Source organism: Uloborus diversus, chromosome 5 (genome assembly GCF_026930045.1).
Source record: "Uloborus diversus isolate 005 chromosome 5, Udiv.v.3.1, whole genome shotgun sequence".
In the NCBI taxonomy this organism is placed as follows: domain Eukaryota; kingdom Metazoa; phylum Arthropoda; class Arachnida; order Araneae; family Uloboridae; genus Uloborus; species Uloborus diversus.
Window position 1 is genome coordinate 10200860 of NC_072735.1, and position 18041 is coordinate 10218900.

The following is an 18041-nucleotide window of genomic DNA, read 5'->3' on the forward strand; positions in this document are numbered from 1 at the left end:
CCTGATAAGTTTCACTGCACTCATCAAACCTTTAGCAGCACAAAGGAAGCAAATGTCATCTGATGCAAAAATATATTGGCAATAAAAAAAAGTAAAACAGTAACATCACCTTTACTGGGTTTATCTTCTGTTGTGTTTGCAAGCATTGGAGCAATTAATACATGCATACAGTGCTTGTAAAAGAAATTCAGGAAATCTGATTTCTGGAATAAATAAGAATGAAAAATAAATGAATATAAATTACTATGAGGATTTAGATCACAAATGGTCAATTACAGAAAGTATAAAGCATTGCTTGAAAAACAATAGGATCACCACCTTTCCTGGTTTGACAAAGTTCAAAAATCATTGAAAAACTAAAAAATAAAGCTTTCTATTGATATAAAAAACTCTTACGACAGATTTAAGTTTCAAGGTCATTCACAGTGTCCTGTTGACCTTGAATATCTCAAAACATGCTCCCTAAGAATTTCTTCAAAAAAATATATTTTATAGCTCTAACATTATTCTTCCACTGCACCAAAACTTAGAGTGGAATCGCAAATGGCAAGGTACTGAAAAAAAAAAAAAAAGGAATATTTACATGTTTTACATTTTGGAATTCCATATGTCAGGTCAGTGACCTCCTTACCATTTCCGATTTAAATGAAATTTTGTATGAAGGACACATATGACAAGATAAGTAATCCTGCCAATTTTCGGAATTCTACTTCAAAAATTTTACGAAAGACAGGACTGTTAAAAACTTAAAAAGTGAGAACTTAAAGTTATGACATGCAAATGACTAACTTCTATCCTAAGGATAGAACAAACATTTAAAACCCACTGTAAAGTTAAAGAATAGAGCTTTCTATTGGTATAAAACATGGCTTTGTCACGACAGGTTTAGGTTTCAAGGTTCACCATGTGTCAATGGTGTGAACGTTTTCAAGTGTTCACCATGGTTCATTTCACTGTGAATTTTGACCTTGAATGTCTCAAAACACACCCCCCTTAGAATTTCAAAAACCTATAACCTATTATAGCTGTAACACTTGTTTTCTAACATAGGCTGGGGCCGAAATGTCAAGATTCTGCAAAAGAAATAAAGAATATTTACATACAACTTCCTGTAACTCAAAGCTATTGGCCGGTCACTTGGGACTTCATGTTTTGGAGAGTCAACTGAATTTTCGTTAAATGTTTCACATTACTTCTGTCCTAATATTATTGTTTTCATTTTTGGATGCATTATTCATGAAGTACAAACAAAACTCTGCCATTATCAGACGTGTGAAACACTGAAGTAAAATAATACTGAAATACCACGACGTCATGACATACGTTCAAAAATTACATAAACTGCTATAACCAGGGACCCAAAAGCAGAATACTTGATGATGTTCTTTAACGTAAAACCATTTGCCCAAAATTGTTCTGCAACTACTTCAAGTATTGTATACACAAGCAACCAACGTAACCCTTTTCTACAACCCCCCCCCTCTAAAAAAAATCGTTCATACAGGTTTTTTTTTTATTTTTCAGTTTTTAAAACTTGACTAGATTCTCCAAAAAATATTTTTTATGCTATCTAAAATGCATAGAAAGATACAAAATTTTATAAAAAATCAAACCTAGGTGTCAAACCACTTTTTTTGGGGGTGGGGGTGGGGGGTTAATTGTACATGGGATGAAGAAGTAAGTGAATACTGTTCATAAACAAATAAATTACTAAAATAATAAATAACATGAATTGAGTTAGGGTCGCATATAATAAAACACTTCAAAACTCTCTAAATAATAGAAATATTTTCAGGATTCAAAAAGACTGAAATCTCAAACAAGTCACATAATTTGCGGCGATGGACATGTTTCAATGTTGGTATGTTTCCAAAAACATACGTTCAGGTTGCAGCGGCTGAAGTTAGATTGAGTAATATAGGGAAAAGGGCAACCAAAAACGCTAGAAAAATCAGAATCTTTCCACAGTGATGATGAAATTTCTGCAGAAAATCTGCAGAAACTGCCAATTTTCTATAAATATCTTCAAACTCAAGATAGAATTTTGCACAAATTCTGTAGATTTCATTAAGTTCAAATTAAATCTATAGTTCCTGCAGATGACTTATCGAATTCAACATTTTTCGCGAGTTTCCCACCGAATTATCTTAATTTCCCTGAGAATTTTAGATTTTCCTCTAATTTAAAGAAATTTGCAGAATTTGTGTAAAATTCTATCTTCAGTAGGAAGATATTTGCAGAAAATGTGTCTGACTTTTCCTCTCAAATTTGAACAGAATGGTTCTGTTGTTTAGGCATCTGTTCTCCGACGTACGTCGCAAATTTAGTAGTATTCTGCTTTGGGGACCAGGGATACCTAAGGATAATACCAGGGCGTATTAAAAAACTATGAACTTTTCAAAACATTAAAAAAGGATCTTAGGAATGTCAGTTATTAATAAATGAGACAGTTTATTCATGACTGAAAAGATTAATCACAAAGCTAATCTATCATATTCTAAAAACTATTGAAAATTTATTTCAATTTCAAACATTACTGCACCAAAAAACTATGAGGTAACACAAATTTCAATATTGATGCATATTGTTCAAATCAAATTTAGTTATGAAAAATTTATTTCAATTTCAAGCATTACTGCGCCAAAAAACTATGAGGTAAAACAAATTTTAATATTGATGCCTATTATTCATATCAAATTTAGTAAAGATAACAGAAAAATAGGGGAAAATAAACTAGTCTTACATGAGATAAAAATCAAATTAGAGTTAAATGGATTTTTTTAATTAAAAAAATTAATCTGATTTTTTAAAAAAATGTTCAACCATAGTTTATAAATGCACCACTTCTGGAACATAGGACTGGAATCCATCCAACACGATCGAAATTTGTTCTTTTTTAAAAATCTTTATCAAATAAAAAAAATTTTTTGCAAGAAATTTCAAAAAAGATTAGCAATAAAATAAAAAATTGCTGCAAGAGCGTGTTCAATGCACAACTGAAATCGTATAACACAACAATAGTCCCTTTGTTTACCCTTTTCTCAAAAGGATCTATATTCAATAGATCGTTTCTCTTTTGACCAATCGCAGCACGGGATTACGCAGCGTGCTCTAACCACTCGAACTGCCCTTTCGTTTAAGTAGAGAATGAGTTAATGCGCAGTACGCATCACTATACAGATTGGAATCAAGTTAAACAAATCGCAATGCAGAAAAACACTGCACCCATTGGTTAAGTAGCTGCATGCGCAGAAAGGATTTTTTTTTTCACAGGAAAAAAATAAAAATACGGATTTTCACCAAAATGAAGTTTTTGCTTTTCAAAATAACCGAAAATAAGGAATTCCGTTAAAATACGGAAAAATCACATGTCTGCATTATACGGGAAGCTTTGTCATATAGGCTAAAACTTGCTGTTTTTATTTCCAACATCTGTTTCTAATTAAAGATAAAAATTACGGTTCTAAAATAAAAGTTCTGTCATATTCTAGCTCTTATTTAAGAAACCTGTCGATTTGTCAAAATGCATACTTTATGAAGAAGATGCCCAAAAAATTAAAACAATAATATTAGGACAGAAATAATGTAAAGCATCTAACTAAAATATGTAAACATTCCTGATTTTTTGCAGTCCCTTGCCATTACGGTCCCAGCCTACGTTTTGGTGTAGGGGAAGAACAGTGTTCGAGCCACAATATATATTTTTTTGAAGAAATTCTAAGGGGGCGTGTTTTGAGATATTCGAGATCAAAAGTCACAGAGAATAACCTTGAAACTTAAATCTGTGATAAAAAAATCATGTTCTATATCCATAAAAAGCTCTATTTTTCTTAGCTTAGCAATGGTTTTTAATTCTACTATCATTAGAATAGTAGTTACAGTCATTTGCATGTCATAACTTTAAGTTCTCACTTTTTAAGTTTTTAACAGCCCTGTATTTCGTAAAATTTTTGAAGTAGAATTCTAAAAATTGGCAGGATTCCTTATCTTGTCATATGTGCTCTTTACACGCAATTTCATTAAAATCGGAAATGGGGAGGAGGTCAAGCAGGTCACTGACCTGAAATATGGAATTCCAAAATGTAAAATATGTAAACATTCCTGATTTTTTTTCAGTACCTTGCCATTACAATCCCACTCTAAATTCCGGTGCAGTGGAAGAATAATGTTAGAGCTATAAAAAATATTTTTTTGAAGAAATTCCAAGGGGGCATGTTTTGAGATATTCAAGGTCAAAAGTCAGTGAATGACTTTGAAACTTAAATCTGTCGTAAGAAAGCGACATTTTATATCAATAGAAAGCTCTATTCTTCAGCTTTAAATGATTTTTGAATTTTTATTCTACTATAATTAGGAGAGAAGTTAGTCATTTGTATGTCACAAACTTTTCGTTCTTTTAGTTTTTTAACAGCCCTATATTTCGTAAAATTTTTCAAGTAGAATTCTAAAAATTGGCAGGATTACTTATCTTGGCATATGTGTCTCTCACACCAATTTTCGTTCAAATCGGAAATGGTGTGGTCAAAAACTTATTTTTTATTGATTTAACGTGGAATTACCCACAAAGGAAAAACATATGTAAACCATTTATTAAGCTTTAAAAAATACTTCTTTTAGCCACATTGTAAAGGATTAACATTTATTTTATTTTTACTTATAATTTAACCATCATACTTGCATCAATGGATCAGACATAAATCTGAAGTGGCAATCCTTCCCATGAACGAAGTCAAATGGTAAACTTATTGAAGCAAAAAAAAGTGTTAGAACCTCCCAAAAAGTGTCATTAAGGGACTGGACATTTAAACTGTAAAACAGAGGTGTCCCTTTCCTGGAGATACACAAGTTGCTTCATGCATGTCTACTGCATTAACAATAATTTAATAATAAATATATGTTAATATTTAAGATTTAATATTGAAAATGTTTCTTGTATGCAAAAAAAGTCAAAATTATTGGAATTAAAGCAATTTTTTCAATAAAATTAGAATTTTAACAGAATTGCAATTTTTCTGTCTCAATATCCTTTAGTGACTTTAAACCAGAGACTTAATACAGTACAATGGGATCCCTATTGAAAGGGACGAGGAATAGAATTTTTCTTTTTTTTCAATTTTAGGCATGCTTTTAAAGAGGTACAGTAGAACTACAATTATCCAAATCTCCTTAGGAATTTCAGAAAAAAAAAAAGACAAACATACTGCGATTCACAAAATGCTAATTTTGTCTAAGTGTGCTATTGTCCTTCATTCTGTGAAACTGGTGTAGGACCAATGCAAACATTATTATGATAAGTCATCATCTATTTGTGCAGCTCTATTGTTGGCTGTCGTTCGTTGCTAGTCAGCCGGCCCTTTTTATTTAATTTAAAAACTCGAAAGTTTTTCTCTCCTAATTTCAACATACATGTAGTGATTAAGTACAATATGTAGATCTTTTTCTTAGAAAATAACCAGTCATCCAAAGTTGACTATCGGAATAAGGTCTGGTCCCAATTGATTTGGATAATTGGAGTTCTACTGTACAACTATCCATAGTATTCCATCTTGTGCATTACTTACATTTACAGTTGCCAGCATGTTTTCAGGATCCAACAAAATTTTTATTATACCAGACAAATGAACAGCTCCTCCCATTTCTGTAATCAGATAAAATCTTAATGTAATTCTAAGAGTTGAATAACAGGAATGGGTTTTGAAGGTGAAAAAAAATCAAACAATTTAATTCTTTAAATTAAGTTATCAATTTAAAATCAAAACTAAAAAGAACATAGAACCAAAATAATTCATGTTTTACTTCATAGAACAGTGAATAACGTCTGATATCAACTTTGCAAAACAATTAACATTGCTAACTTTGAAAAATATTGCTGTAAGATGGAATAAGGCACTGTATCTACTAGGGCTGAGCAATGCATCGCCAAAAACTGGTGTGCATCCTATATCATCAAACCAGTTTAGAATTTTTCTCTAAACCAATGTATTGATACTGCTCCGATGTGTGGACAACGGTCCAGAGCTGCTGCTATTTTAATCTCTAATTTTTCCACAGAAATGTTACCTAGCAGTGTGTCGATCCAATCTGGTTTAACAATGAAGATGTAAAGAGTAAGAGTTATACCTTCATTTCTCCCAAAACATGTAAGAATTGCACATGTGTTCTTAGTTATGGATAAAAGATATGTTGAAGAACTAGGAAGTTTATCATAGTCACTTGCCAGAGAAAAAGCAAACTTTAAAGAGCAAAATAGCAACAAAAAAATGCAACATGTATTTTGGTGTTATAAGAAGTAGAGTTCCTAGCACAGATGTCACATGGGTCGGCAACTCATAGTGCCAACCCCTGCTCCCCCTCCCAAAAAAACCTTTTATAAATGTTTTATGTAAACACAAAATTTATATAATTTTCAAACACAACTCAGTTCTATTTTTGTGGCATAGCAAAAGTTTGGAAGACAAATATTAACTGCAAATCCATTTTATGCAAAGTTTGTCCGAGATGATATATGTAACCTTCCCCTCCTCTTGCAATATTGGCAGGGGTCTGCCCAGGATTTTTCACAGGGTCCGTTTTTTGTGAAAAATAAAATAATTTTGCGAAAAATCAATTATTTTTGTGAAAAATCAAATAATTTAAAAAAAAATTTTTTTCTTGTAAAAACGAAAGTTTAGACTCTTGAGAAGGTGGAAACTGCATCATTGACACTTAAAGTTGAGTGTTTTTTCTCTTTTCTGTTGAGAATATCATTCTTGAGTGTTTTTCTAGTATTTGGGAAGAGGGGGGAGGCATCGCTCCCTGGGAGAAGGGCACCCCTCAAGTATCGATATTTATCTACCATTCTACATCATGTTAAATTATACTAGAAATGTTTTTTGAATAGTATTTAAAATAACTGTAAGAAAAAAAAATTAGGCAGGGGTTCAGCATTTAACTTTTTAACCCAAGACACTGTTTAAGAGCACAGAGTTTCATTCAAACCTTATAAACTCCGTGATTTTCACAAAAATAAAAAAAATATTTTGTTTACCTCTTAACTAAGCCTACTAAACATCGAAATGTCAAAAAATCAGATTTCCACAGCAGATGCAAAGAGATTGCAATGCTCAAAGTGAAGGAATCAAAAGTATAAAAACGGCTTGTAAAATAAATACTTTTGATAAAATTACTTTTGAATTGCATTTTAGAGTCCTATGATAAACATATCATTAAACTGGACACAGTTGAAGCAAAAATAAATAAATAAATAAATAAAATAAGAAATAAGTCATCGATTCAACATTTTAATTATTGACTCATAATAGAAAATGGAATTCTCCTTTAAAAACTTGAAATAAGCTTTGTTACAAAAATAAAGAGACTTTTCATTTATTTGCATCCTAATAAAGCGAAGTTAGCTTGAAAAAAAGAATAAAATATGATTCTCGTATCGGATGTAAAAAGATTGCGTTTTTCAAAATGTAGGCATCTATAGAAAAAAATAACGGTAAATAAAAGTTTATTTAAAGTTAATTAATCCTTTTTAGTATCGAAAAACCAAACATATATAACTTTCTCCCAAAATAACAGTTTAATATCGCACCACCAGACACTAAGTGGCGATAAGTTTGAATTTTGTAACCCTATCTGAAGCGATCACATCCGCCCCACCCATACTATCCTTTGCAGTTCTAAATTCATTTCGCTGTATATTATTGATGATTAAATCATGAGTGGGGAGAAAAGTGTTTACTACGCCTATTCCCAGAATGTTGACGCTTTTCCAAAGAAGTTTACAACAACACTGTTGCATAAAACAAACAAGCAAAATTATAAACCAAACTGACTTTCAGCTGTTAATTTCTTTCAAAGAAACCAACAACAGGCATTATATTTATTTGGCGGTAGTAATTATTTATGGCTTGCAGGAGCATCAGCAATTAGCTGATTTTGTATAAGTTGATTCCTCTAATTTAACTTTAAATATGCTGTATTATTTTAATTTGAGATTTGCTTTTTCAATAAACAATTTGTGAAAGATCCGTTTTTGTTTACCAGAATTTTGTGAAGGGTCCGTTTTGGTTGATCGGATTTTTGTGAAAGGTCCATTTTGGTTGATCGGATTTTTGTGAAGGGTCCGTTAACGGACCCAAATTTGTTCTGGCCAGACCCCTGATTGGGCACTCTATTTTTGTTAAATTTGTTGGATTAAATATAGTTTAAGATATATTGGTGGAATTTTTCAGAAAAAAAATATTTACATTTTTAATAAACTATAAAACTCTCTTTGAGCGTCACCCGGTGCGACCCCCCTCCTCGCTATTGATTACAAGGAACCTTTTTTTAATGCAAGAATATGTGAGCTTTTGAATAGAATGCGTGACTTTGCATTCGTTTACTTACATCTTTTTGCATTGGAAAAAGAAAGCTCATTGTAATCTCAAAACTTGTCTTCCATGTTTCACTAACTTGTGCTTTTAGTAGCTGTATAATACACTAAGCGTCCAAAAAAAAAGTCGCGGTCGAGTTTTAAACGTTCCAATTTTGGAAGAAGGTGATTCAATGAGTATTACAGATATTTTCATAAATCTTTGCTCGATGCAAGCTTAAAATGAAATCTTTGCTCGATGCAAGCTTAAAATGCGGGCGTTGCACTAGAAGACTGCTTAGTTCGAAGTAAGCGATGGAATCGGTAGTTGTGTTCGAGGAAGTGATGTGACAGAGTTAAAAAAGAGGCAAATTGTTGGCCTGTACCAAAGTGGGACCAAATGCAAAGATAAAGTTGAAATTAGAGGTATAGGATTGCGAACTGTTCAACGCATTATTAAAAGGTGGAAAGATGGTGGATAAGCTACCTGCTAGCGACATCTTTGTGGTTGTAAATCCATTCTGGAAGAACGAGACGGGCGTTCTCTGAAGCGATTAGTGAAGAGAAATCACAAGAAATCAACCATTCAACTCACAGCACTCTTCAATGAGGGAAGTAAAACAATTTCCAAGAGCACAATGCGACGAGAACTTCAAAAATCGGGACTAAGAAGCTGTGTTGCAATAGGAAGCCACTTGTGAGTGCCATTAATCGAAGAAAGAGACTGCAATTTGCAAAAGATCATAAAAATTAGACTGTTAATGATTGGGGAAAGGTCATGTGGTTCGATGAGTCAAGATTTACGCTCTTTCAAAATGAGTCAGGGTTCGAAGAGAGCCACACGACACAATGGACCCTGCATGTCTCGTTTCCACTGGGCACACTTTTGGAGGCAGTGTAATGAAATGGGGTTATTTCTGTTCATCTGGACTAGGCTCGGCTGCATTGTGCACCAATCAAATGAAGTAAGTCTGCACAGTACCTTAACATCTTGGATGAAGATGTTGTACCATCTATGGACTTTTATTTTCCTGATAGTAGTGGTGTATTCCAAGACAGGTGGGTATATATATGGTGTATTCCAAGTGGTGTACGCCAGAGTACACCAGGCTACAATTGTTAAATCTTGGTTCGATGAGCACGATGCATCATTTCAACACATGATTTGGTCACCACAAAGTCCAGACCTCAATCCATTCGAGAATCTGTGGGACGTACTCGAAAAGGATTTAAGATCACACACCACTTCCTTCATCTATCGAACGTTTAGGAGACCTCGATAGAATTGTGGGCTAAATTAAAAACGGATACTCTACAAATGCTCACTGAAGCAATGTCACGGCGTATAAAAGCTGTAATAAGCACAAAAGGTGGTCCAACCAAATATTAAGGCATGCGACTTTCTTTTGGACACATAGTGTATAATGAATTTCTTTCTGGTACTGAAATCTGTTAATTTCGTATCCGGCATTATATATAACTTTTATACCTTGCATATATTTTGCAAAACTTAAACAAGCAAGTTTAGTTAAAAAAAAAAAAACCTCACATCGTGATGCATTGCTACATCCCGATGTTAGGTTGGCGATGCATCACGATGTAGAAATTCCTACATGCTCAGCCCTACTATCTAAGCAATGTGAATTTTGCATAACTATGGAAATAATCAAATTGTGCATTTTTGGTTATGAGATGTTTAGATAGCTTCTAAAATTTTGGTATGAAAGAATTTTGACAGTACTTTTCTGTAGTTTGTTTGGGGATATTTTTCTTTTACTGGCTATAGTAAGTTTGCAATGAATGTTTCTTGGCGTTACCATTATGTGAGTGTTTGAAAATAAAGGCATCAAATATGTGTCTAAGCCCTTCTTGACTAAGTTTTTTTCCTTCTCGCCCCATCAACAAAGACACAAGCAGGGTTTTAATTGCGTCCGTTCCCCTTACATTATTATGCCATTGGAAAAAGTAAAATATATAAAAGCACTAAATTCATGATAATTTTAAACCAAATACCTTTTCTCTTATCTCATTGAAATTATTACTTTTTCTGAAGACTTCTAATGCGCTGAACTAAATAGCAAAGATATTTTTGTATGTACAACTATGACTATACAAAAGGTAAAATTTATATTTTAAATTTTAGCTTTTGGAGGGGAGACTTAAATTTTATACATTCCAACCAAGAAACGAGTTGATCTGAGAAATTCGTGGCTATAAAGAAGTTTTATCAAAATTACAATGGAATACATTTATACAGAATAAGATACAAACAGTCAATATTTATGCAAGCATTTAATTGAAATACAATCAAGATTAAGATTACTCAGACTTGACTTATTTTTGAATTACAGGTATACAGTTTAGGCATTTGTTTGTAATTTTGATCGCAACTTTTATTTGTTACATACTTTGTATTTTTGTTTTATTTTTACAAAACATTTACTAAAGTCTGAATTGCTTTCAAAAATTAAAAAAAAAAAAAAATTTGGTTTTCTTTTCAATAGCTCAATAACAAAAACCTTTTTTTTTTCAATTCAAATAACTAAAATTTTTAAACTATTCAAATAACATAAACTAAAACTTTATGCACTTTCTTTTAAGTACAATATGGTAACAAAATTTTGTGCTAGTTATTCAACTAGCACTTCAGTTATCATGAAAAGTTTTATAAAAATCTTCTTTTTATGAGCATGTTTGTTTTTCACTTTTGAAAACTTCAATCTTCAAAAGATAAATATAAACAGTATGTGACAAACCATTAATTTAATTTCATGTTGCAAATAATGGTGTTTAATCATTTATACAAAATAACCCTGACTTTTGTTAGGCAATATTCCTTCAATTTGAACAGAATAACTATGGTTTTTTACTCCCTTTTACAAAGTAAAGGAAGTATTGTGTTTGCGAAAAATTTTGGACCCAAATATCCATTTTGACGATCCCTGACTTAATTACAATGAGTTTACTCGTGACGTCTGCATGTACATATGTATCTCGCATAACTCAAAAAACGGTATGTCCCAGAAAGTTTAAATTTGGTACATAGACTCCTACTGGGATCTAGTTGTGCACCTTCCCTTTTGGTTGTCTTCGGATTTTCCTAAGGGGGTTTTTTACACCTTTTTTGGGGGAAATCATTGTTGATATTAATGCAAACTCAAGTGGTGTTATAATTTGGCAAACACTTGGCGACATATCGCCAAGCTTTTGGTCAGCAAGTTTCTTCGCCAACTTGGCATTTTTTTTTTAAATTTAAATTTGGTTTCATTTTGGCCAACTATTGGCAATATTTAGAGAGTTTCCCATTGAATCACATTGAAATGACTATTAGAAAAATTAATCTGCATAAAATGTTTTTTTTTTTTTTTGCTTCAGTTTGCAACAAACTTGGGGCAAAAATATTTAAAGTGTTCCTTTGCTTACTCCAAGGCACTACTATTATCATTAAATTGGGGTAAAAAGAAGTCATGTGATGCACACATCAACTCGTTCAGAAACAAATATCCTGCCATTTTTTTTCCTTTTTTTAAATATTTCTTTAAATGCAAAGGAATGTAATTATACCTGGGTCAGGATCACAGATCATCTGTTCAATAATAATATTCACCAGTAATTGATCCTAAAATTTAAAAAAAAAAGTAATAAATTAAAATACAATAATACACACAAATTTTGAAAAATCTGAACCAATTATACAGGCAAATAATATGCACATATGTATAACATATAAAAATACTTACATCATCTTGTTTGTTCACTTGCTGTAATGCATATTCACGAACCATGGACGGATTGAAATCAACAATATAAGATAAAATATCAGTGGAGGCTGCTTTAATGGCTGAATCATCCATGCTCTATACATAGTGAAAAATAGAGAAAAAAATTAGTAAATAGTCCTATTTCATATTGAGTATTATAAAAATATAACACATATACTTACTAAAGTTATCTCTAAAGCTTGCAAAACACCAAGAGAAGATAGCGTCTAAGAAAAATAAAATTGAAACATTATTTACACATAGCTTAAAAAACACGCATACAGACAGAGAATATTCTAGAGTCAGGCATGCAACTCTTATAGGCCTTTTTCACTTTTTAACTTAAAACAGCTTTCCCCAGTAACAGAATTTCTCTGTCGATGAAATTATATTTGAATAAAATGGCAAACTTCTATCAACAATATTTAGTTCTACTACAACTTATCAGGAAAAACTACAAAATTCCACCAAACAATTAGATATTATTCTTTTTGGAAAAGAGCATTTTTCATTAACTTTCCAAGATTTCAACTGTGGTGGATCTTAGTCAATATATGTCTTCAACTAAAGTCCGAGTCCAGTCTAAGAAAAACCGCTCATTTACATGCTTTCTAACAAATAGAGCTTTTGATGTAAAGAATGAAAGAAAGAACATAACAAAACACACAACAATACCTTAAAAAAAGACTCCCGACTTTGTGGTTGTAGCGTCTGAGAAAACATACAATATTCCTTCAAAAATAAAATAAGTTCTTTTCTTTTCTGATCTTCTGTCGACTCATCAGTTAACTGAGCAAATAATTCAGATAGAAATTTTGAATCTTCCTACAAAATCACAAAACAGCAATTATTAGCAAACAAGTGATAGAAAGAAATTTCTTAAAGCAAATGATTTCAAAATAGATAATGCACTTTAGGTCAAATTCCGATGGTTAAAATAAAACCTAAATGTTCCAAGTCATTTACGAGACTGGTGGAGAACTCAGAACTATCTGCAAAATAAAATGAATGTTATCATCAATTTTAAACTAAAAATGATCCTTGCTATGAAATGATAAGGTAAAATATTTGTATTGAGTTAAAGAAGGTTTCTTTTTTAATAGAGTAACAAATGAAAAAAATGCATGATTCATTTTTACAAAATGTATCTAAAGAAAGAATTTTTTAAATAATTTTTGACTTTCATATATACTTAAAAAATGTAATGATTCTTTTGAAAAATTGAGGACTTTTCATGGTTTTAACATATCCTAAAATTTTGCTCAATATGATGACTTCTTTTGCTGCGTTTGTAACATTCTGTAGTTTTTGAAAAAACTATTCACAACTATTTCCAAAATATTCAGAAAAATAGGTGAGAGAGAGAAAGCTTAGTACAATGGCTCTCAGTTAGTAATATTCATAGCCTTCGAGGTGTGAGTTAAAAGTTTACTCATTTTGGGAAGAAAAAAAAAAAAGATTTGCATAATTTGGAAGTTTCAAAAATAAACATTTGATTAGCAGGATTGTGGCACAAGAACTGTTTTGGCGCAATTAGGTGCAGTCGTGGAAGCACTGAGTTAAAAGATTTTGGTATGGAAGGATGTAGAGGAGTAACACTTCGCTTTTTAAAAGCAGAAACTCCTATTTACTTTATAGAATCATGATTTAATTATCTGTGTAATTTTATTTTTCTGCATTAATCTGAACATTAATTAATACAGATACTAAGAAGTTCAACACATCAAAACATTGGCACTACTTTACAACACAAAAATCTCGCATGAGTTGAAAAATGCAGTGATTTTTTATCAAAACAGGTAAAAACAATTGTTGCAAAAATAACAATGGGGGAAATTTTATAATTGAAAGCAAAGCAATGTACATATATATACACAATCAGATTAATAAAAAAGGAAACTTCATAGGGAAAGAGTACCAAAAGTACATTTTGCATCCATATTGTACTGGTATCTCGACAAATGTTCATAATAGTACAACGCTTTTTTTAAAATATCATACATTTACAAGTCTTATAAAGATACACAAACGCATACAAAATAAAAAAAGTATGGCATTTTATTTTAAATGCTTGTTGTACTTATTTTCCAGTACAAAATTCTAACTGTGATATGCCCGACAAGCTAGAACACAATGAGTAAGGCCATGTTTATACACACCCAGACAATATTAACAAATTTCATTTTTAAAAATAAATCACTGAACTAATAATTTATTTTGGCAAGGAACAAATGTCAGTTGTCAACTTTGAGGTGCCCCAAATTAATAATACTGAAAAGGGGTCAGGGGATACGTACCCCTTACTCAAGAAAAGAACATGTCTTGGGGAAGCAAAGTTATTTTAAGAAAAAATTAGTTTGAAAAGAAGGATCTTCAAAATGTTTCTCTCGTTAACTCTTGTTCCCTGCAAGAAATTTAATAAGTTTTAGCTGGTGTAACAATGGAAATTGATGTCCTAAAAACGCATTTATTTAGGCCTTTTTCGGACATCAATTTCAAAACATTTCTGAAGGAGGGTCCCCGAACCAACACCCTTTCACTAAGATTACTACAAAAAAGTCTGAAATTGTGCCTTTAAGATTTCAATTTTGAAAAGTTTCGGAGGAAGATTCCTAAACCCGTTCCTTACATCTAAACGTCTCCAAAGATGACCTGAAATTGCGTTTTATCTTTCGGGGAAAGAGTCTCGAACTCCTCCCTTCCAAAAATTGCCTTATGTTGGGAATAAATCTGAATTGATTTTGAAAATAACCTTACAATAAAAAAAAATAAAAAGTTACTGACTATTGATCAGGTAATTACGTCCAACTACCGCTATTTCTCCCCCTCCCCTCCCCCGCTTCATTTTTCTTTTCTTTTTCCTATTGGTCTAATAAGAAAGTCTTCAAAATGCTACATTTCTCAATCCTCCTCCACCCACTAAAACTATTAACGAGTTTCTCAAACCTCGTTTTTAGAGCTTTAATGTCGAAAATTTCCTGGGGACAGTTACCAAACGCCTTTCCTACTGAAAGGATCGAAAATATTTTATGAAAGCTTTTGTGGAGCTTCAATTTTGAAAAACGGCTGAAATTAAGAACATTACCAAATATGGTCCACAGTCACGCTTTTAAGACTTCAGCTACGAAAAAATTTCGGACGAAGGTCCGACTGCTTCCGTATGAAGTCTGAAAAAGCAAAAACTACAATTTCGAAAAATTTTAGATGGAAGAGTGTTTAAATCTCCCCACCTAATACAACTGAATATCTCTTTAAAACTTCGTTTTTTAGGACTTTAATTTCAAAATAGTTTTGGGGGAGGAGCTAATCTTAGTTGCATGGGCCCCCTCCAAAATGAAAACATATATACGCCACTGTGACAATTTATGACATTTCTGTCATAATTCAACAATTAAGTATTTTTATAATTCAACAACTGAAAAACATTACTACATTCAAAACTATTACAGGGTTCATACACTTGTAGTTAAAAAAAAAAATCCCTGATTTTTCCAGGTTGTTTTTTTTTTTAGAAAATTCCAGGTTACTCCATTCAAAATTAAGTTTAAATAACAATATTTTCAAAGTAATCAAACAAAATACTTTCAAATTATTTTAGCGATTCTTTGATGCCACATGTCATGTACATTAGTGTTTTGCTGTAAAGTTTGTTTTCGTAAACTTACGTCTACTTAAATCTTGCAAACAACCAAATATGGCGACTAAGTGAAAAATTTAAGATAAGTAGATTTTTAAATTTGTAGCATAAAAGTAGTTATAAATAATTAACAATTGTTAGAAAGTTACAATTAAGACGAAATAGTCAGTTTTTAGCACATAGGCGTCAAGGTTAGTGTAAAACCTTTTTTTTTTTCGAAAAAAAAAAAAAAAAAAAACACCCTAAAATATTTTTTTTTTCTGGGTTTAAACCAGGTTTTTATTACTATTTGTAAAGAAAAACAATTTTATTTTATTAAAATCATGAAGATTTTATGAATTAATTGTTAAGGAATGTTTAATATTCATACTTGTACCTAATTTCCTTTTTAATTAATTAAATAATTAAGAATAAAATCTAGTAATTTCATTTCTTCATACTTAGAGATTTCTATAGAAGAATATTGCATGAAAATATCTAAATATTATAAAAATAAAATAAGTAAATCAATCTTGGTATAAATAATCAAAGAAATAATTTACTGTGACAGTTCAGACATTATTAATTACAAATAATCAAGAATAAATTCTTGCATATTAATTTCCTCATAATCATAGCAATTTACTATAAATAAAAAAAACAAAATTAAAATCACGCATTCTTAAACATGGAAAGTATTTTGCAGCATCTACAAATGAATAATAAGTCTGATGTACATAATACAACTTGAAAAATCAAAAGATCAACGCATATTTTGTTTCAAGATTTTACCTAATGTATACCTGACAACAATTATAGAAACAGGACAAGTAGGTTTTAAGAAAATAATTACGTTTTCCATTGTAGACATTTTTCCTGTAGGAATGCAATTTTTTAATCAAAGAAAACAATCATTTAGTTAAAAGCCTCAGTACAAACTTTAATGAAAATACTCTTAACATATTTTAATAATGATGACTGTCATAAAAATTAATATTTATTGATTCTTCCATCATTCATACATGAGACTTCTTTTATTATATTTGGATAAAAAAAGTTCTTTGAAAGGTGAAAATTTGGCTCCCCCCCCCCTCCCAACAAGAGCACTGAGTTACATGGATGTTTTCTGTTTCCATAATTTTACACATTTTCTTTTCTTGCTTTGAATGCATTGTCTAATGGGGATGCAAAATGTGTGCAGGTATAAGTGCAATTTTATACCTACTCTAAGTGTTCTTGGACTTCCTTAGTTATTTTTTTTTTTTTTTGTCATTTATCTAGTGTTAAGATATTTTTACCCCATGCATCGCTTCAATGGTACATAATACAATAAATCTTAAGTAATCAAGCAAGTTAGGTAGCATATGAAGTTTTGGTTGAAATATGCATGCTTTTTAATATCTTTTGAAATGCAAAATACTGACAAATAATGATAAATAAAATTATAAAAGAGTTACTTGGATTTTTTTCCATGTAATTTTAGAAAAACTTAGTTGGTCTGCCTTGTATATTTATGTATTTAATAGAAAAGCTGCATAGATAAAAAAATAAAAATAAAATAAAAACAAAATAAAAACTATTTAGCAAACTTGCATTACCTTAAAAAATATAAGTTTCTAAATTTATTCAATCTGAAATTTATCTATAAAGCTTTGCTAGTTACTTGGCATTAATTGGATTTTACTCTTTGTAATTTGTAATAATATGTAAAATTTATGAAAAGATTCGGGAAAAACAATGAAATTTTTCAAAAAAAAAAAAATTCTTTAAAAAAACCACATGGTTTGAAAAAGGAAAAAAAAAACATGGTTTAAACCAAACAACCCTGATAGGCGTCTAAATCAGTTAGAATTTAAAAAAAAATGTTCTGAAGATAAAATTTTGCATTTTTCCAGAAAATACGAATTATCTGAAAAAAAAAAGGTCACATTTTGCGTTATTATCAATGATTTGCATTGCAATAAACATCCAATGTCGTTTTCAGAAACCTACGCTTTTAAAAAGTCTTGTCTACTACCATCTTGGGAATGACAAACATGGCGGCTACGCCAAAAATTAAGAAATATATTTTTCAATTTGTAGCATGAAAACCATTTTAAAATAATAGTCTTCATGAAACAACAATTCAGTTGAAATTTTTTAGTACATTTGCGTCCAAGGCAATGGGGATAAGATTAAGTTTTATGAACAAAATTTTTCATTTCTCAAGAAAATTACATATTTAAAAATAAAAAAAAAACACAATTTGTAGCACATTTTGCGTTATTTTCATTAGTTGCAGTTATAAAATTTGGGGGTCAAAATTGGAAAATTCCCCAAC

General features: G+C 31.0%; 1 protein-coding gene across 4 annotated transcripts in view; it reads right to left on the reverse strand.

The window, feature by feature from the left end:
- Nucleotides 1-18041, reverse strand: part of LOC129223387 (serine/threonine-protein phosphatase 4 regulatory subunit 3A-like) — a 74602-nt gene that overhangs the window by 15495 nt on the left and 41066 nt on the right. For all 4 annotated transcript variants that reach the window (XM_054857978.1, XM_054857976.1, XM_054857974.1 and 1 more), the window contains exons 6-11: nt 12781-12930; nt 12288-12332; nt 12085-12201; nt 11909-11963; nt 5562-5638; nt 110-203 (exon numbers count right to left, since the gene is read on the reverse strand). In XM_054857978.1, coding sequence (XP_054713953.1) covers nt 110-203; nt 5562-5638; nt 11909-11963; nt 12085-12201; nt 12288-12332; nt 12781-12930 — 538 coding nt within the window. The remainder of the gene's footprint in view (nt 1-109; nt 204-5561; nt 5639-11908; nt 11964-12084; nt 12202-12287; nt 12333-12780; nt 12931-18041) is intronic.